Source organism: Bubalus bubalis, chromosome 4 (genome assembly GCF_019923935.1).
Source record: "Bubalus bubalis isolate 160015118507 breed Murrah chromosome 4, NDDB_SH_1, whole genome shotgun sequence".
NCBI lineage: Eukaryota > Metazoa > Chordata > Mammalia > Artiodactyla > Bovidae > Bubalus > Bubalus bubalis.
In genome coordinates, this window is record NC_059160.1 from 100,810,993 (window position 1) to 100,832,102 (window position 21,110).

Genomic DNA, 21,110 nt, shown 5'->3' on the forward strand with positions numbered 1-21,110 from the left:
CCTTTTGTAGCTCTTGTTTGTAGTATAATACCTTAGAACTCGAGTCCTAAATATAACACATATGATAATTCATGGTTTTCCCTGTTTTGTCACATTAGCCACAAATAATTTGAACCTGATTTATTTAATAATTTGATGAATTGTGATGGAACATCAGCTTTTGTACTTTAAGAAAAAAAAGGGGGGTAGTATGCAGCTTATAAACTCACTTTAACTGTTTTACATGGAAACAATGTATAGACCAAGTTCAAATGAATTTTATCTATGGCTAAAGAACTTAGAAGCTTTTCAGAGCTTCAGAGACTTTTTCTCTTCTAACAGTAATACTAATTGTGTTTCAAGGTATTTTTCCCTAAACATTCTATAATATAAACCATGATTCTCACTGACCTGGTTTCTCTCACTGGGGCTATTTTGGGGGTACAGGCATATATAATGGGCTTCCCTGGTGGCTCAGTTGGTAAAGAATCTGCCTGCAATGCAGGAGACCTGGTTTAAATCCCTGAGTTGGGAAGATTCCCCTGGAGAAGGGAATGGCTACCCATTCCAGTATTCTGGACTGGAGAATTCCATGGATTATATAGTCCATGGGGTCACAAAGAGTCGGATATGACTGAGCAACTTTCACTTCACTTCACTTCAATGCATATATAACATTTGGTTTTGTGGCAAGAGTTAGATCTGTCTTTCATTTGTTTACTTCTTGATCAAAGGCATTTATTTCCACTATTGATTCCATTTGTCTTCCTTTTCTTAAAGCCTTAAGGTGATGTCTGAAACACATGATTCTTTTATTAATTGTAGGATGTCATAACAGAGCACAAAGGGGGTTTTAAGCCTACCTTATCTAGCTATAAAAGACATTACTGGTCAGTTAACAAAACTGGAAAACATTTGGTCGGTTAAAGTACTGTCACTGATAAATTTTGTGAAGTTGATTGCAGTGTTATTGGTATGTAGAAGAATAGCTTTATTCTTGGAAATATGCACTTAAGTATTTAGGAATAAAGGTGCCATGGTGTTGAATTTACTTACCCCAGAATGGCTTAAGAAAAAAATTGTGTGTGTGTGTGTGTGCGCACGCACATGCGTGCACATGCATGCTTGTCTTCAGAAGAAGAGAGAGTGGGCCCACAAGCAAATTATAAACCAAAGGGGGAAAAATAGTAACAACAGGTGGATCTGGTAAAAAGTATATTAATGTTCGTTATACTGTTAATATAACTGTTCTGCAACTGTGAAATTATCTCCGCATGAACAGTTGAAAAAAATTATCTCCTCCAGCCCTCTCAGGAGAAGCATGCAGTGCTTATGACACAGAGATTAAGTTACTTTCTCAGTCACCCTGAGAGAGAGAGAACTGACCCCCAGTCCTATGTCTCTGTTGTACTGAGCTGCCTTTTTTTAGTAAATAGTCATTGAGTCCTAACCAAATACAGGGGCCACTAATCCTGCTGTACGGCTACATAGGACACAGCCACGCTTGCAGATTAGTGATGTGGCTTTGGGTTTCTTTTTAAAATATTTTGCCATTACCTGGCCTGTCGTGCCACCTCCAGCCTCTCTGTTACCTGGACGTCTTGTTATTAGACACCCCGCCCATTGTAATTAGACATGCCTATGTTTGCATTTTAACACACAGTGGTTTTGTTCTTCTGTTTCTTAATAGCTACCGGCTCTTGGGATACATTTCTCATGCTGTGGAGTCTCAGGCCTCAAGCTAGAGCTTTCAGATACGTGGGTCACAAGGATGTTATCACCAGCGTGCAGTTTTCTCCACTTGGAAACTTACTGGCATCAGCTTCACGAGACAGGACCGTTAGACTCTGGATCCCTGATAAGTAAGAGAACAGCTGCTATGCTGTGGGTTTAGAAATGTAAAAGATAACTGGGGTTGAGCTGTGCATTGTGTCCCTCTTGGGTTGCCTAACCCCCCAGTTACCTGTACATCTTTAGTCTAAGTCACAAACAAGGCGTACTGGCCTGGTAAAATTACTTCATACCATTCTTTCCTCATCTTGAACTCATAATTGTGTCTTCTATTTGAAAATTATTTCTAACCATGGAAATATGCTTAATAATGTCTTAAGTGTTTTTGTGGGAGAGGTGGTTAGGGAGGGTGATTATCAATCTCTTTATCAATCTCTTTATCAGTCTCATGTAAGCTTTAGATCATCTCCCCAGAGAGATACACATCGGACTGCCTAACCAAGATTTTACAGTTTATGTTGACTCAGATGATAAAGAATCTGCCTGCAGTACAGGAGACCCAGGTTCGATCCCTGGGTCAGGAAGAGCCCCTGGAGAAGGGAATGGCTACCCACTCCAGTATTCTTGCCTGGAGAGTTCCATGGACAGGCGAGCCTGGTGGGCTGCAGTCCACAGGGTTGTAAAGAGTCTGACATGACGGAGCAATTAACACTTTCACTTTCAGCCTACTACCTTTTCAAACCTTAGCTGATAGTCCATCTATTTTAAGCAGTTATTGAGCCTTGATTATTTTAAGTTTTTAAACTATTATTATATAGATTTCAAACATATACGAAAATAGAATAGATAGCGTGACAGCTCCCCACCATAACCATCCACCAGGTTCAGTGGTTCTTCAGTGTTCCATCAGTCTTGTTTCATCTGTCCTCCACCCCCTTGTTTTCTGGGATATGTACACATCAGATCACTTCTCCTCAGATAATAAGAAATGTTTTCCTTCACTCTGTGGGGGCGGGATTTGATCTGTGGTTTGTGCCTCAATGGCCCCAGGCACTCCCCAATAAATGAAAGTTCCTGAAGCATTTCCCTGCCAGTGGGCACTTTTTTTCCCTGCCACTGCCTAAAGGAAACTCCAAATGGAGAAATCTGAAGATTATCTCAAGGCAGGAAACACTACTGAGGAGAAGTGACGTGTTGACATGTTCTGACACTACGGATACCAGTGTAAGAGGGAGTTGTAAGGAAGAGAGACTAGCTCAGGGTCTAAAAGCGAAAGCATTTTTAAAAGCCTTGACTTTGAGAATTTTGGACTAGTGGTTTGCTGTTTCCAGCACAGCCTCCGTCTCCAATTGCTATTTTGGGGAAAGCTCTGTGAGTAAGGCACTGGGTAGATGAGCTAAAAGCACATGGATCATTCATTTTCACTGCCTGATCTAAGCACCACAATTAGGCTTGTGTAGACACGTCTAGTTCCTCTTCCTAAATCATATCTCAGCAGGCCAGGGCAATAGTGGATCATGGCAATGAGAAGGAAACTGATGAACCAGTTATCTGTTGCTGCATAACAGTCCCCAAACTTAGTAGCTTAAGACAGTAACTATCATTTCTCCCAGTTTTAGGGGCTGTCTGGACGATTTATCCCACTGCCCTGTTAATGTGGGCCATCACGCAGCTTCATTACACTGGCAGCTGGGCTGGCAGGCCCAGTGCCTCCCTCAGATGCCGGTGGCCTTGGTGTTGGCTATTGGCTGGGCACCTTTGTCCTCCGCGTGCCCTTTCTGCAGCAGCATAAGAGGACGTCCTTGCAGCATGGCAGCCATAGGACAATCCGGGATAATCAAGCCGAAGCTGCTAGCCTTCTTAAAGGCACCTGCCCAGGGTGCCTCCTGCCACACCCTGTCGGTCAGTCAGTCACAACAGTAGCCTGACTGCAACTCTAGATTTGAAGGAGGAGAAATTGGTGGATTCTGCCGCCGGTGGGGAAGAGTGGTGTGTGTGCTCGGGGGAGAGGGGAGCTGTGGGCAGCCAGGTGAGCAGACGGACCTCAGCTGGTGATCGGAAGGCTGAGAAAGGCTAGCAGGAGCGAGCTGGGAGGCAGGTGTGGCTGGCGTTCATCAGAGTGGGCAGTCAAGAGAATTCGGGCCGAAAGGGCAGGTACCTGTGTGGGAGGTGGACAGACTCTGTTAAGGCCGGTGAGGAGCTAGAAACCAGCCAAGCACCAGCACAACAAACACTGGGCACTCCTGTCTCAGGTTCTTATGTACTTCCTGTTGGAACGGGGTCTGGATTCATCAGCTGGGCCAGCCTATTGCCAAGAACTATTGTCATGGACTCCTTATTGCCAAATTCAGGCTTAAATTGAAGAAAGTGGGGAAAACCACTAGACCATTCAGGTATAACCTAAATCAAATCCCTTATGATTATACAGTGGAAGTGAGAAATAGATTTAAGGGACTAGATCTGATAGATACAGTGCCTGATGAACTATGGACGGAGGTTCGTGACATTGTACAGGAGACAGGGATCAAGACTATCCCCAAGATAAAGAAATGCAAAAAAGCAAAATGGCTGTCTGGGGAGGCCTTCCAAATAGCTGTGAAAAGAAGAGAAGTGAAAAGCAAAGGAGAAAAGGAAACATAAGCATCTGAATGCAGAGTTCCAAAGAATAGCAAGAAGAGATAAGAAAGCCTTCCTCAGCAATTAGTGCAAAGAAATAGAGGAAAACAACAGAATGGGAAAGACTAGAGATCTCTTCCAGAAAATTAGAGATACCAAGGGAACATTTCATGCAAAATGGGCTCGGTGAAGGACAGAAATGGTATGGACCTAACAGAAGCAGAAGATGTTAAGAAGAGGTGGCAAGAATACACAGAAGAACTGTACAAAAAAGATCTTCATGACCCAGATAATCACAATGGTGTGAGCACTCACCTAGAGCCAGACATCCTGGAATGTGAAGTCAAGTGGGCCTTAGGAAGCATCACTATGAACAAAGCTAGTGGAGGTGATGGAATTCCAGTGGAGCTCTTTCAAATCCTGGAAGATGATGCTGCGAAAGTGCTGCACTCAATATGCCAGCAAATTTGGAAAACTCAGCAGTGGCCACAGGACTGGAAAAGGTCAGTTTTCATTCCAATCCCAAAGAAAGGCAATGCCAAAGAATGCTCAAACTACCGCACACTTGCAGTCATCTCACACGCTAGTAAAGTAATGCTCAAAATTCTCCAAGCCAGGCGTCAGCAATACGTGAACCGTGAACTTCCAGGTGTTCAAGCTGGTTTTATAAAAGGCAGAGGAACCAGAGATCAAATTGCCAACATCTGCTGGATCATGGAAAAAGCAAGAGAGTTCCAGAAAAACATCTATTTCTGCTTTATTGACTATGCCAAAGCCTTTGACTGTGTGGATGGCAATAAACTGTGGAAAATTCTGAAAGAGATGGGAATCCCAGACCACTTGACCTGCCTCTTGAGAAACCTACATGCAGGTCAGGAAGCAACAGTTAGAACTGGACATGGAACAACAGAGTGGTTCCAGATAGGAAAAGGAGTAAGTCAAGGCTGTATATTGTCACCCTGCTTATTTAACTTCTATGCAGAGTAGTACATCATGAGAAACACTGGGCTGGAAGAAGCACAAGCTGGAATCAAGATTGCTAAGAGAAGTATCAGTAACCTCAGATATGCAGATGACACCACCCTTATGGCAGAAAGCGAAGAGGAACTAAAGAGCCTCTTGATGAAAGTGAAAGAGGAGAGTGAAAAAGTTGGCTTAAAGCTCAACATTCAGAAAACAAAGATCATGGCATCTGGTCCCATCACTTCATGGGAAATAGATGGGGAAACAGTGGAAACAGTGTCAGACTTTATTTTGGGGGGCTCCAAAAAATCAGTGCAGATGGTGATTGCAGCCATGAAATTAAAAGACGCTTACTCCTTGGAAGGAAAGTTATGAGCAACCTAGACAGCATATTCAAAAGCAGAGACATTACTTTGCCAACAAAGGTCCGTCTAGTCAAGGCTATGGTTTTTCCAGTGGTCATGTATGGATGTGAGAGTTGGACTGTGAAGAAAGCTGAGTGCCGAAGAATTGATGCTTTTGAACTGTGGTGTTGGAGAAGACTCTTGAGAGTCCCTTGGACTGCAAGGAGATCTAACCAGTCCATTCTGAAGGAGATCAGCCCTGGGTGTTCTTTGGAAGGACTGATGCTAAAGCTGAAACTCCAATACTTTGGCCACCTCATGCGAAGAGTTGACTCATTGGAAGAGACTCTGATGCTGGGAGGGATTGGGGGCAGGAGGAGAAGGGGACGACAGAGGATGAGATGGCTGGATGGCATCACCAACTTGATGGACCTGAGTCTGAGTGAACTCCGGGAGTTGTTGATGGACAGGGAGACCTGTGTGCTGTGATTCATGGGGTCACAGAGAGTCGGACATGACTGAGCGACTAAACTGAACTGAACTGTACTGATTGCGAAGAGGAGGAGCTGTTACAAAGACTGCAGACAGGATAGACATTCTGAAGTGTGAAGGGCCCAATAAAGATCAAGGCAGATTTGATGATACTGACTACCCTTGGCTTCCTGGTCACATTAGATGCCAAGTCTTTACTTTGTTTACTGTAGGCCTTATGCTGAAAATCAGCCCATGCTGCCTCCTGACTTCTACTCATAGAACATTCCCTAGAAACCTCACTGGACTAGTCCCTGAATGTTGCCTCCTGTATTATTTTCATTATTCGTGGTGAAATACCACATATCAGATGATGGAGATTTATGACAGAGTCGCCTCTGCCTTCTACAGACCACTGGAAGGGAAAGCCAGGATGGATCTAAGAACCATTTAAGTTTCGACTCTTCCCAGCAGAATTCAGCAAAGCATATTGAGCTCTTTTCACATGCCTGACGTTGTGCTAGATGGTGGTCTTTTAGAGATAAGTAAGTCATGATTCCTGTCCTCAGAAAAATTACTGCCTAATAGGAGAGAAGCAGGTCTATTTTATACAAAAATTACTGTATAATAAGCAAAATAGACACAGCAGATAGAGAACAAGTAAGCCTATCCGGGTTGGTGAAAGGCAGGGTAGGAGGAGGCAGTCAGGCTAAGAAAGCAGCAAGTACAAAGCCAGAGAAGTATTTGAGGCAGTGTGCTTGTCTTAAGGGTACAAAGGTCAGTGCAGTGGCAGGAGGTCTTGCCAAAGAGCTTGGGCATTGTACTTTTTCTTGGAGAGCAGCCTATGACACATTTACACTGGGATTTACATGCTTAGAATCACACATTTAGCAAGTGTATAAACCCAGTATGTAGGTGACTGGAGGGGGATAAAAGATTAGAGCGGGGAGACCAGTTAAGAGGCTTTTGCAGTAATCTAGGTGAAGGATACAGAAGGTGTGTATATCTACCTTAATACGAGCACAGCTGGGATGCAAAGAAGAGAAGGGATTCAGAAGATACTTAGGAGGTGATGGCGATCTCACTGTCACTAAATAGGTCTGCTGACCCCTTGGATACTGGGGAAGAGGAGGAGCTGGGTGTAACTTCTAGGCTTCTGCCAGTTCTGCTGCCTTATCTTTTTAACACATTTGTGGCAGTTTTTCCCATAAGGCATCACCTGTATAAATGGGACTTTCTGAATGGAAAAAATTGCTAAGTCTAAATGTGGTATAAAGTGAAAGTACCTTGGGAAAGTGGAAACGCTGACACAAAGTAGCATTTCCCGAATGTCACCATTTAACTCCAGTTCCATCTACTGGCCTGCCCCGAATCATTTCAGTTGTTTTCCCACTGCTTCTCCTTAAATGCCACGCATTATTTTCATCTTTTTTTTTTTTTTCTATTTTCTTTTCCGCACCCTAGCCAAGAAAAAGAAAGAAGGTATCTGAAATTTCAAGGTGTTGAGAATCGAAGTATGTTATTACCATTTATCTTTTGTTTTGCTTATGAATGTAAGATTGGGCTCAGAGGTGAGCAGGGTCGTAGGTACACCCCAGGGGTCTCAGTTCCCCTTGCTTGTGGGTCAAAACAGGAGCGTCAAATCACCCAGGGACGTTCTTTGCCGAGGCATATGACACAGAGGACATTTCCTCCTTCCAACCCAGACTGCCAGCCCACACAACTTGCATGTGAAAGTTGAAAACACTGCCTTAGAGCTCCTTATTTAAACAAATCTTAGCTTTGCTAGGTTGCAGTTTATTTAAACTGTATATTGCGGTCTCTAGAGGAACAACAGGAACTTAAAATACGTGGTAGAGATTGGTTCAAAATATTATTTCCAAAAAAAAAAAATATTATTTCCTAGCTTCCTGTTAAAACAGACTCAGCAAATGAATTTCTGGGTCGTGACCACCAGGGTTCTCTCTTGTTAAGTATCAGCTGTGACTTCAGTGAACATAACCGGCTTAAACGGTTCTGATGCGGAGTGCAGTTCAAAACATCCTTTCCACACTTTCTGTCAGTTTTTATGAGTTAAACTATTGTATATGTTTCAAAGTCTGTATACTGATGAGATCGTGATTATAATTAAATCACATGTTATAAATATTAAACTATTTATTTCCAGGAGAGGGAAATCCTCTGAATTTAAAGCTCACACAGCTCCAGTTCGAAGTGTGGACTTTTCAGCCGATGGCCAGTTTCTTGCCTCAGCTTCTGAAGACAAATCTATCAAAGTATGGAACATGTACCGCCAGCGCTTCTTATATTCCTTGTACCGACACACACACTGGGTTCGCTGTGCCAAGTAAGTGCAGAGTTTCACCATAACGTTTCCATATGTTTTTTCCTGCTGTAGTCTGAATTTTACCCCCAAATCCCAGAAAAGGGGATTGAGGGCAAATTCATTCATTCATTTATTTATTAATTCATCAAATGTTTATTGTGTGCCAGGAATAATAATAAACAAAATGGTCAAAACCTGCTGCTCTCATGAAGTTTATGTTCTGGGGAGGGGAGACAGAGAATAAGCAAATAGGAAACTCGATATGGTGGTAAGTGCTATGGAGAAAAACAGAGCTGCTGGTTTAAATAGGGTGTTCAGCAATTGCTCCCAGAGAGGGTGACCTTTGGGCAGAGACCCGAGGGAGGGCAGGGAGTGAGAGTTGAAGATGTTTGGGAAAGGAATGTCCTGCATAGAAGAAACAAGAGTGAAAGCCCTCGGGCGGGAGCTGGGTGGCCATGTGAGGAAGAGCAGGAAGGCAGGGGTGGTGGAGAGTGTGGGAGAGTAGAGGAATAGCTCTGATGGACAGGCGGAGTAGATGAGCCATTGGAGCCTGTTCATCTCTCTGACTGACAGTTTAGTGGGATCTCCCTGACTACCATGTGGAGAGTAGACCATCAAAAGTCAGGACAGAGCTGGGAAGTATGGGCTATTGCACTAGTTCTCATCCCGGTTTGGTCCACGGTGGTGGCTGTGGAGATTCTGAGACGTGGTTGGATCTTAGATCATTTATTCAGTTGACTCTTGAATAACGTGGGTTTGAGCTGCAGGGGTGGTTGGTTAAATCCACAGATGCAGAACTGTGAGTATGGAGGAACCTTGGATTCCTAGGGTAAACTGAATTCCACATGGAGTTTTCACTGTGCAGAGGGTTGGTGCTGCTAATCACCATGTTGTTCAGTGGTCTACTGTGGTTACGTTACCACCAAAAGTGTGTGTCTAATTGGATGGGATGAGAAAGAGAAGAACCAAGAATGACTCCATAACCTTTGGCAACAGTCTGTTGGGACAAGTGCTATTATAAGTGTTATTAGCATCTGCTAACAGCCAGGGAGCCTTCTATTCCTAAGACACACTGCTACAATACTTAATATTTATCTTCTTTCCTTATCGAAATTGGCCTGGAGGGAAGCACTTTTGTTTTAAATTCCTTATTTAAAGTGTGATCTGAGCTCTTTTTTGTTGATTGATCTGTTCTACTGGCATGACTTTGCATTTAGAGGGCTGGCCTGAGATAGTCCAAGTCTTATTTGAATCTGTACTGCTGAGGGACACCGTGCTCAAAATACTGATTTGAAAATGATGCTGATTCTTTCAAAGGAGAGTGGAACTGTGAGAGGAAGACAGAAGTTGCTGTCTAATTACATGGTGTGATTTCGGGATAAAGCCATACTTAGAATTATTAGTAAGGGAATGGGAAGAGAGGAGGAGGGGGACAGAGACATGAGCCTTAAAACATTTCCTGTCACTCTTTTTTTAAAAGGCACTTTCCATAGGAAGTGATAGTGAAGCAGAGTTTGGAAAAGCGGGAGTGGTCCCTGCATACAGTCACATGCACTCATAATACCTGTTGTATCTCCAGCCCCAACACTGCCTTCGTTTTCAGCATTGTTATCCCTTATGGAGACTTTTGCAATAAACCTCCATCATTTATTGAGGCTTTGTTCGTTTTCTCAAACTTATATTCTCTTTGTGCTTCAATTTGCATTGTTTCTATTGCCCTTTTTTCAACTTCAATGGTATTTTTTTCTGGCCGTGTCCAGTGTACTATAAGCTTATCCATTTCTCTGAGATTTTCCATTTGTTTCCTCGTTATGCTCATCGTTTCCTTTAAATTCTTGAACATATTTATAATAATAGTTCTAAAGTCCTTGTCTGTTAATTCCAATATTTATGTCATATCCGAGTCAAAATTTTTGCTTGTTTATATTTAAATGTTTTATTGTATGCTCAAACATGACTAAATGTTTGAGAGTATGACTTACTCTATCATCTAAAAAGTGTTGAGTTTTGTTTTGGTAAGCTGTTACGTTTCTGCTGGCCTAGCTAGATTGTGTTGAATGTAGACTTTTTAGGGTGGATCTAGAGTGGCCTTTACTCTTGGACTTTAGTAACTAGTGGCCTTTCTAGGGCCTCCATTGAATGCCTGGAATGTTCAGCCAGATCTGGTGAGAACTTGGACATGCCTCGGTACTGTGTAACCTCAGGAATCTTTGTTTGACTCACAGCCTCTATTGTTTTCTTCGAATCCTTCTTGTCCTGAGCCTTATCAGGTTTGCATTTGGTCAAAGACTCAAGACTCGGGCAGATTTGGAGGTATTTCTGCTCCTCACAGGTCCTCTTATCAATCCTGCCCTCAAAATTCGAGCCCTTCAGCAGTTCTGCATTCTAATTGCTGCTTGCCCAGTGAGACTGCAGCTGTTTCCTTGGGCTCTGTGTCTGTAAGCCATGTCTGAAAAATGCTCCCAGGTAGAAATTTGGGATGCATTTGGTGCTTATCTCCTTTATTTTCTATCTCTCAAGTTTCACAACCCTGTTCTGTCTTTCATCCAGTGCCTAAAAACAATCACTTCATATATTTTGCTGTGTTGTATGATTTTTTTATAGTAGGGGAGTAAGTCTGATAATCATTACTACCCTTACTCAGAACGGGAAGTTTTGCCAAAGGAATTTAGTGGAAGCTTATACAAGCTGATTTCAAAATTCGTATGTATAAATTAAATGTCCAAGAATAACCAAGAAAAGAATGACCAGAAAAAATTGAAAGAAGCTTGTGTAACCGGCTTCTAGAACGCAGTATAAACCGTAGAAATTAAAATAAGACAGTCCTGGTACCAGATTAGGAAAATGGGTCATGGAAAGTTCAGGTGCAGATCCACATATGTTTTCTGATAAAGATGGTATTTCCAATCAGTGGTGAAGTAGATGAATAGTTGTTAAAATATTAAGATAATATTAAGTAGTTATTTAATATGTTAAAATGTATGTATGTAGTTCAGATAATTAGATTTCTATTTGGAAAACTTTTAAGTTAGATCTGTATTGCACACCACACATTTCCAAAAATTACAGATGAATTAGACAGCTTAACATTAGAAAAACTCTTAAGTGATACTGCTTTTCCTTCCAATGCATTGACAATATATTTAAATGAATGTAGAGGGTCAACAGAGCAATTATTTCTCCCTTAAGCATTTGAATTTTAAGTGTGTCGTTGACTTAAGTAATTTAAATTCAATGCCTTGTTTCTGGGCCCCGTACTTACTATGAGTTTGTCCCTGGAGCCCAGACTCACTCCGCGTGGCATAGAGGTAGTGCCCATTAGCGTAAGAACAGATGAACAGCTGTGTTTTCTAGGCTAACCTATTGTTTCAATCATACATCTTGATTCACAGAAATATTTTTTTTAAGATATGTTATCTGTTGGGAGATATATTCATGCTTTAAAAATAGAAATTAGCACAGTCTTTTTAGAAATCCATTTGTAAAGTATATCAGGAGTCCTTATTACAGTGAGTTCACAACTGGAAATCTATCCTAAGTAGATTTATTCAAATTCTTATTCAAAGAAAAAAATCTGTATTTAAAGATACTGCTTTCAGTGTAATTTATAATGATGAGAACTTGGAAATAATCAAGTTCTCCAAGTAGAGAAAGCTGGTTAAATAAACGTAAATGATTATATAGCTATTAAAAGAAGATACATAAGTAGTGAATTGAAAATATGTTTGTGTTTGAGGTAAGAGGGGCAATATTCAGAACTCGTACATATAATATAAAAGATCTATACATGAACAAAAGATAAAGTTCCTGCATAGACACAATATTATATGATTTTGTTTGAGTGATGGTGCTATGGGCTGTTTTACTTACTATATTTCCCAGCTTTTTTAAACATGCAATTTGTTTAGGGAGTAATGAAAAAAACATGTATTCTTTGAAATATCTACATATGGGGGTGAGAAATACTTATTTTTAGCAGCACAAGAATTTTTCTAAAAGTTCAATATTTAAAAATAATGTGTGCTGTGGGCTAACTTGTATTTTTTTATGGTTCAGTTCAGTTCAATTCAGTCGCTCAGTCGTGTCTGACTCTTTGCAACCCCATGAATCGCAGCACGCCAGGCCTCCCTGTCCATCACCAACTCCCGGAGTTCACCCAGACTCACGTCCATCAAGTCAGTGATGCCATCCAGCCATCTCATCCTCTGTCGTCCCCTTCTCCTCCTGCCCCGAATCCCTCCCAGCATCAGAGTCTTTTCCAATGAGTCAACTCTTCGCATGAGGTGGCCAGAGTAGTGGAGTTTCAGCTTTAGCATCATTCCTTCCAAAGAAATCCCAGGGCTGATCTCCTTCAGAATGGACTGGTTGGATCTCCTTGCAGTCCGAGGGACTCTCAAGAGTCTTCTCCAACACCACAGTTCAAAAGCATCAATTCTTTGGCGCTCAGCCTTCTTCTTCTTCTTCTACCTTTTTCATGGTATCCTCAAAATAAGTCAAAAATAAGTAGAGGCCAACGAAACAACTTTTCCAACATTGTTTCTCTAGCATTAATTTTTACGGGGAAAATCTGACCTTAATTTTCAGGTTTTGGTTGTGTTACAAGTGATCTTTGATCCTGTGAATTGCAAAGGCTTTTCTGTATTTGGGTAAACTATATATAGTATAAAATTTACCGTTTAACCAATTTTCAAGTATATAGTTCAGAGACATTAAGTACATTCATGTTGTGCAAATAGTGAACAAAAGTTTTACACATCAGCTTTCACTGACTGTGTGCGTGTGTGCATGCTCAGTTGCTCAGTCGTGTCATTGATCATAATATGAAGTTAGTCCCAATCCCGTTGAAAAGTTTTTTACCTATCTTCCAACAACACAAGAGAAGACTCTACACATGGACATCACCACATGGTCAACACTGAAATCAGATTGATTATATTCTTTGCAGCCAAAGATGGAGAAGCTCTATACAGTCAGCAAAAACAAGGCTGGGAGCTGACTGTGGTTCAGATCATGAACTCCTTACTGACAAATTCAGACGGAAATTGAAGAAAGTAGGGAAAACCACTAGACCACACAGGTATGACCTAAATCAAATCCCTTATGATTATACAGTGGAAGTGAGAAATAGATTTAAGGGACTAGATCTGATAGATAGAGTGCCTGATGAACTATGGACGGAGGTTCATGACATTGTACAGGAGACAGGGATCAAGGCCATCCCCATGGAAAAGAAATGCAAAAAAGCAAAATGGCTGTCTGGGGAGGCCTTACAAATAGCTGTGAAAAGAAGAGAAGTGAAAAGCAAAGGAGAAAAGGAAAGATATAAGCATCTGAATGCAGAGTTCCAAAGAATAGCAAGAAGAGATAAGAAAGCCTTCCTCAGCAATTAGTGCAAAGAAATAGAGGAAAACAACAGAATGGGAAAGACTAGAGATCTCTTCCAGAAAATTAGAGATACCAAGGGAACATTTCATGCAAAATGGGCTCGGTGAAGGACAGAAATGGTATGGACCTAACAGAAGCAGAAGATGTTAAGAAGAGGTGGCAAGAATACACAGAAGAACTGTACAAAAAAGATCTTCATGACCCAGATAATCACAATGGTGTGAGCACTCACCTAGAGCCAGACATCCTGGAATGTGAAGTCAAGTGGGCCTTAGGAAGCATCACTATGAACAAAGCTAGTGGAGGTGATGGAATTCCAGTGGAGCTCTTTCAAATCCTGGAAGATGATGCTGCGAAAGTGCTGCACTCAATATGCCAGCAAATTTGGAAAACTCAGCAGTGGCTACAGGACTGGAAAAGGTCAGTTTTCATTCCAATCCCAAAGAAAGGCGATGCCAAAGAATGCTCAAACTACCGCACACTTGCACTCATCTCACACGCTAGTAAAGTAATGTTCAAAATTCTCCAAGCCAGGCGTCAGCAATACGTGAACCGTGAACTTCCAGATGTTCAAGCTGGTTTTATAAAAGGCAGAGGAACCAGAGATCAAATTGCCAACATCTGCTGGATCATTGAAAAAGCAAGAGAGTTCCAGAAAAACATCTATTTCTGCTTTATTGACTATGCCAAAGCCTTTGACTGTGTGGATGGCAATAAACTGTGGAAAATTCTGAAAGAGATGGGAATCCCAGACCACTTGACCTGCTTCTTGAGAAACCTATATGCAGATCAGGAAGCAACAGTTAGAACCGGACATGGAACAATAGACTGGTTCCAAATAGGAAAAGGAGTAAGTCAAGGCTGTATATTGTCACCCTGCTTATTTAACTTATATGCAGAGTACATCATGAGAAACACTGGGTTGGAAGAAGCACAAGCTGGAATCAAGATTGCTGGGAGAAATATCAATAACCTCAGATATGCAGATGACACCACCCTTCTGGCAGAAAGTGAAGAGGAACTAAAGAGCCTCTTGATGAAAGTGAAAGAGGAGAGTGAAAAAGTTGGCTTAAAGCTCAACATTCAGAAAACAAAGATCATGCCCATCACTTCATGGGAAATAGACGGGGAAACAGTGGAAACAGTGTCAGACTTTGTTTTTCTGGGGTCCAAAATCAGCGCAGATGGTGATTGCAGCCATGAAATTAAAAGATGCTTACTCCTTGGAAGGAAAGTTATGACCACCTAGATAGCATATTAAAAAGCAGAGACTTTACTTTGCCAACAAAGGTCCATCTAGTCAAGGCTATGGTTTTTCCAGTGATCATGTATGGATGTGAGAGTTGGACTGTGAGGAAAGCTGAGCACAGAAGAATTGATGCTTTTGAACTGTGGTGTTGGAGAAGACTGAGAGTCCCTTGGACTACAAGGAGATCCACCCAGTCCCTTCTAAAGGAGATCACTCTTGGGTGTTCATTGTAAGAAGTGATGCTGAAGCTGAAACTCCAATACTTTGGCCACCTCATGTGAAGAGTTGACTCACTGGAAAAGACCCTGATGCTGGAAGGGATTGGGGGCAGGATGAGAAGGGGACGTCAGAGGATGAGATGGCTGGATGGCATCACCTGACTCGATGGACGTGAGTCTGAGTGAACTCCAGGAGTTGGTGATGGACAGGGATGCCTGGAGTGCTGCAATTCATGGGGTCAAAAAGAGTCGGACACGACTGAGCAACTGAACTGAACTGAATACTCAGTACTAGGGGCTTCCCTTGTGGCTCACCTGGTAAAGAATCCACCTGCAATGCGGGAGACCTGGGTTTGATCCCTGGTTTGCGAAGATCCCCTGGAGAAGGAAACGGCTACCCACTCCAGTATTCTGGCCTGGAGAATTCTATGGATTGTATAGTCCATGGGGTCACAAAGAGTCAGTATTTGAAACAAGATAAAGAGTAGGGAGCCTTGTTTGAAGCAAAGCAAACAGCGTATGGGGGAACACCTGGGGCAAGAACAGAGAGAAGAGAGGTGTGGTGCCAGGAAGTGTAAGGTGATGATGAAGAGACAGGAGGGCAGATCCTGCAGGCAGTTTTTCCCATGAAAACATGTGAAACCACCAAAGGGTTTTAATTAAAAAAAAAAAAAGATTTACAGATCGTTCTTGATTGTGAAGAATGGAACGTCAGTGGGGCCTGTTAGGATCTGAAGAAGCAGGGTCTGGTGATAGACTGGAATGTGACAGTGAGAGTGAGTGGAAGACATAGGAATCACACTTGATTCCTGGGTTTCTGGCTTGAGAAGTCATTTACTGAGAAAAGGAACAGTGGAGTTTGGGGAGGAAGATGAGTTCAGACTGGGACAAGTACAGAGTGCCCGCAGCATATCCAAGAGGAAGCGCTTACTAGGCAGTTCTTACGGGTGGAAATCCCAGGAGAGGAGTCTGGGCGTGTAAATGGTAAATGATCCAGCAATAATTAGCGTGTTTCACAGTACACCTAAATCTTTTTGCATCTCTTTCATCTGCTTTTTGTCTCTCAGCAGTTATAGGAATGAATTCTATCACTGCAATCAACAGATGGTTTCTCTTCTAATGCTGCCCAACACTTAAAAAAACATGAATGTTTTGCTTATTGCCTTGAACTCCACCTTCAGTATGTAAAGCCCAAATCCCATCAAAGCAAACTTTGAGGCTGCCAATTTTTTTTTTTTTTTAATGAGTCTATGAATGTTTTGCAAGAGTTGGACCTAACTTAGCAAATAAACCACCACATGAAAGTTTTAGGCTTGAATGCAGTTCAGACTCTCTTATTATCCAGACAGAAAACAGTGGCTCGGGTAGTTAGTTAGGAGCTTCATAAGGTTACATATCTGGGCAGCCGCAGAAATGGCCTTAAAATTCAGACTCTGTACTCACCGGGCAGTCTTACTTTCACTGCTTTTCACTGCTTTTCCCTCCTATTGAATAGCTGCTGGCTTCAGAGTACCACTTACTAACGATTTGTTTCTTAAGGGACTTAGAACAATGCCTACTTTGGTCTCAGAGCCCTGAGGGCCAGAAATGTAAGTTTGGTTTGGGGGAATATATTTCTTTCTATGTTTTCTTCATGCTTTCCTTCTCTTCCACTATTTCCTTTCTATCCTCCCTTATTTTAAATTCTTTTTTTTTAATCCCCTATGCAATTGGATGGAGAAGGCAATGGCACCCCACTCCAGTGCTGTTGCTTGGAGAATCCCATAGACAGGGGAGCCTGGTGGGCTGCAGTCTATGGGGTCGCGAAGAGTTGGACATGACTGAGTGACTTCACTTTCACTTTTCACTCCCATACACTGGAGAAGGAAATGGCAACCCATTCCAGTGTTCTTGCCTGGAGAATTCTAGGGACAGAGGAGCCTGGTAGGCTGCCGTCTCTGGGGTCTCACAGAGTCAGACACGACTGAAGCGACTTAGCAGCAGCATGCAGTTGGAGCCTTGGGTGTGGCTGATACTGGATGCTTAGTAAATCTCCTTCAGCCTGTGAAATCCAGGTTGGTCCTCAGGGACCATAACTAATTCCTAAATGTTGCTTATCTAACTCTCAAATTAAACTATTTCCTTCTCCTGCATGGAGGGCTGATAGTTGAGTCACAAGCTCTCATCTCAGAAGGCCTAGCCCTTCCTCCATGCAGCTAATTGTCTGGCAGGGGTGGACACTGTGTGCCCTTGTGTTTTTTCCCCTCAGCTTTATTAAGATATAATGACATATAACCATGTGTAAGGGTAAGGTGTACAGTGTGGTGATTTGATACATGCATGTATATAGTGGTTTTTATAGAATATTTAGTCTAATGATAAGAATTATCCAAATGAGAATTTTGATTTCTTATGAACGCACTTTAAAACTTCTCAGGGTTCACGGATCTGTTTGGCTCACTGATGAAGAAGTAACTCAATCACTGTGCTTATGGACTACAGTTTTACGTGTAGTTTTAGGAACTCTATAGATTCAAAGTTAAGGAACTCCTGTTATATAACTTGGGCTACTCTCAAGGACATGTGAACCAGTTTTTCTAGCAAAAAGCTTGAGAATTTCCTCCTTTTCTCCAAAGTATATTTTAAGGGATTGAATAAGAAGTAGTTAACGTCTCATACGCCTTACAGACAGTTCACATCTGGTGATCCATTAGTCACCACTGACTAATATCCATCTTGGTGACACACTTGCTGGAAGTCTTAAAAGGTGGTTGGGTGGTACTGAATTAGAGAGTTAGAAATTTGTTAATGTCTTGGTAGAAATTTTATATCCTCTTAATATTCTTAAAATTAATAACCCTGTTGCTGCTGCTGCTGCTGCTAAGTCACTTCAGTCGTGTCCAACTCTGTGTGACCCCATAGACGTCAGCCCACCAAGTTCTCCTGCCCCTGGGGTTCTCCAGGCAAGAACACTGGAGTGGGTTGCCATTTCCTTCTCCAACGCATGAAAGTGAAAGTGAAGTCACTCAGTCGTGTCCGACTCTTAGTGACTCCATGGACTGCAGCCCACCAGGCCCCTCCATCCATGGGATTTTCCAGGCCAGAGTACAGGAGTGGGGTGCCATTGCCTTCTCCAATGCATGAAAGTGAAAAGTGAAAGTGAAGTCGCTCAGTCATGTCCGACTCCTAGCGACTCCATGGACTGCAGCCTACCAGGCTCCTCCATCCATGGGATTTTCCAGGCCAGAGTACTGGAGTGGGGTGCCATTGCCTTCTCCGAATAACCCTGTTAGGTATTGTTTAAACCCTCACACACAAAAAAAAGGACTGTCATTTTGTGATCAAAGACAGGGCAAAGAGTAGCCTCTTTTATTGGTGCGAAACTATTTCTGATGTATCTAAGTAAAAATGAAAGGGAGGAGAAGGCCAAATCGTCATTGTCACTTTCAACCCTTCCAAAGACAAAAAAGCTTCCTGGGGGCACTAGTGGTAAAGAATCTGCCTGCCAGTGCAGATGATACAAGAGATGCGGGTTCGATCCTTAGGTTGGGAAGATGCCCTGGAGAAGGAAATGGCACCCCATTCCAGTATTCTTGCCTGGAAAATTCCATGGGCAGAGGAACCTGGTGGGCTGTAGTCCATGGGGCTGCAAAGCATTGGACATGGCTGAGGGACAGCATACACACGTGGACAAAAAGAAACTACAGAGAGTATATGCAGGGGTTGTAATACAGTGTCCAGAGCATGTACCTGAGCCCCGCCTCAGCCCTGCCGAGCTGGAGATAGAAACATCCTCTCTGCACTGGCTCCTTTCATCCCAGCCAGCTCCTCCACTCCCCACTTATCTGAAGTTCACATTCTCTTCATTTCATTTCTTCATCGCTGGGGAAATTTCTCCCAGGCTTTAATTCCAGCTGCTCAGGATGAATTTTTGGCTAGTCAAGGTAACATTCTTTTCCTTATTCACAAGTTTCTCTGGGGCGCTTCTAGTGACTAATGGACACCTTTTTGTTAAAAACTTTTTTCTTACCATTATCTAAAATTATGTTATTTGTGTGCCTTTCCTCCCACCTAGAATGAAAGCCTCCTGAAATCTCATTCACCACGATATTCCTATAACCCGGGTCAGTGCCCAATGCCTGGTTCCTGCAGGTGCTCAGTAAATATTTGAATGAGTCAATGAATGAATGTCTTTCCCACAAACTCCTCAAGGGCACTGATGGGGCATGGCAGCAGACACAGAGACTTTTATTAAAAGATAGTCTGGTGGTCAGCCTGTCAAGCAGAACCCAGGCACTTAGCCTCCTAAGAGCATGGCCTTGTGGTTTGCTTCCACTTTAGAACTTTCTGTGGTTACAAAGAAGCCACACAGAACTTCCTGTGCTCTACTTTGGCCAGTAAGAGAAACTTTCCTTGCTGTCAGAGTCTTCGACAGAGTGGCTGAGCAACTGGCTCTGGAGCCAGACTTCCTAGTTCAGGTCTTCCCGGCTGTGTGACGGGCAGTTCCTCTTCCTTTACGTGCCCTGGTTTAATCATCTGTAAATGGAGGCCAGCAGTAGCCCTTGTTTGGTAGGGTTATTTTGAGAATTAAATGAGTTATAAGTAAAGTGTTGAGAACCATTCTGGCACATAGCTGCGCGGTTAATATTGGCAGGATAAATGAGAGTGGTGGCGGCGGCTGTGGCAGTGGTAGTATTTGGCCAATAATGTCAGAGTGTGAATTTGTACTTCGTACTTTGCTTTCACCTAATCCTTCCATTTTATTACATTTTTCATCATTGCTTTCTTAAAATGTAAGAACTGAGTCATCTCTTAGAAATAAAATTTAAAATGTTCACATTAAGTAATTTTTTAAAAAGATATCATATTAAGAAACACCCTTTGATTTCTTGCACTAATTATTTATAATTTTATGCAAAGGTTATTTTCATGGGGATACTGAATAGGTTTTTCTTCTCCAGAATCTATACAAAATAAGTTTCATCTCTTTGGAGCGTTTCTATAATACTGTCATTCATATTTGAATCTTCCTTACATATTTTCTAAAGGAAAAGATTAATACGTTATTATAAAATCAAGCTGAACTGCCCGGTGTGGAAGATATTTCCTTGCAAGTTTATTTCTTTGAATTTTTAAGGACTATTTCATGTAGAATTTAATTATCTCTGTCCTTTTTAAAATATGGTGAATTCATAAATTCTAGATTGAAATTTTCTGTTAGGAAGAATTATTTTTAGGCCAGCCTTAAGAACAGGAGTTGGGAGGAGGGGATGGTCAGAGAACAAAAAGAAAAGCTTTCAATTATAATCCACACCCTTACTTAGTTGATGACTTTTATAGTAATCTGGGCCGAGAGGGAAACTACAAATAAAATTGAAACATAATCGGTCTATGACCTAAATCTGTCGTTTTTGGGTTTTGCTATTGCTGAAGTATTAATAGCAAAATTAGTATTCATAGTTTCCTAATAGTTTTCACTTTGTTTTTGATCTTCTGCTCTTCCGTCTCCATTCTAAAAAGACACTTAAGGCAGAAAAGCAACCTTGGAAAGGATCTTAAAGGGAGAGAGAGCATAAACGCAGTAGACAAGGTGTCTGAGAATTTTCTCATTTGTTTTTTAATGGGGTGTGTGGATAGTAGTCCATGAAGGAACCTCAGTTTTGTATAAATGAGTTGTCCTATTTTCAGTCCGCTGAAGCTCTCTGGCCTCCCCTCATCCAGGAAGTTACAGGCTTGGGGAATCTGTTCACCTGTCAATGATAAAGTTAGTCACTCAGTTGTGTTCGACATTTTGTGACCCCATGGACACGTTTTGTAGCCCCTGTGTACATGGAATTCTCCAGGCAAGA

The 21,110-nt window shown here is 42.1% G+C and overlaps 1 protein-coding gene across 2 annotated transcripts in view; it reads left to right on the top strand.

Annotated features, from left to right (window-relative positions):
• POC1B (POC1 centriolar protein B) overlaps window positions 1–21,110 on the top strand; it is a 108,039-nt gene that overhangs the window by 25,813 nt on the left and 61,116 nt on the right. For both annotated transcript variants that reach the window (XM_006067021.4, XM_025284350.3), the window contains 2 exons: window positions 1,670–1,841; window positions 8,272–8,451. In XM_006067021.4, the coding sequence (XP_006067083.1) occupies window positions 1,670–1,841; window positions 8,272–8,451 (352 nt within the window). The remainder of the gene's footprint in view (window positions 1–1,669; window positions 1,842–8,271; window positions 8,452–21,110) is intronic.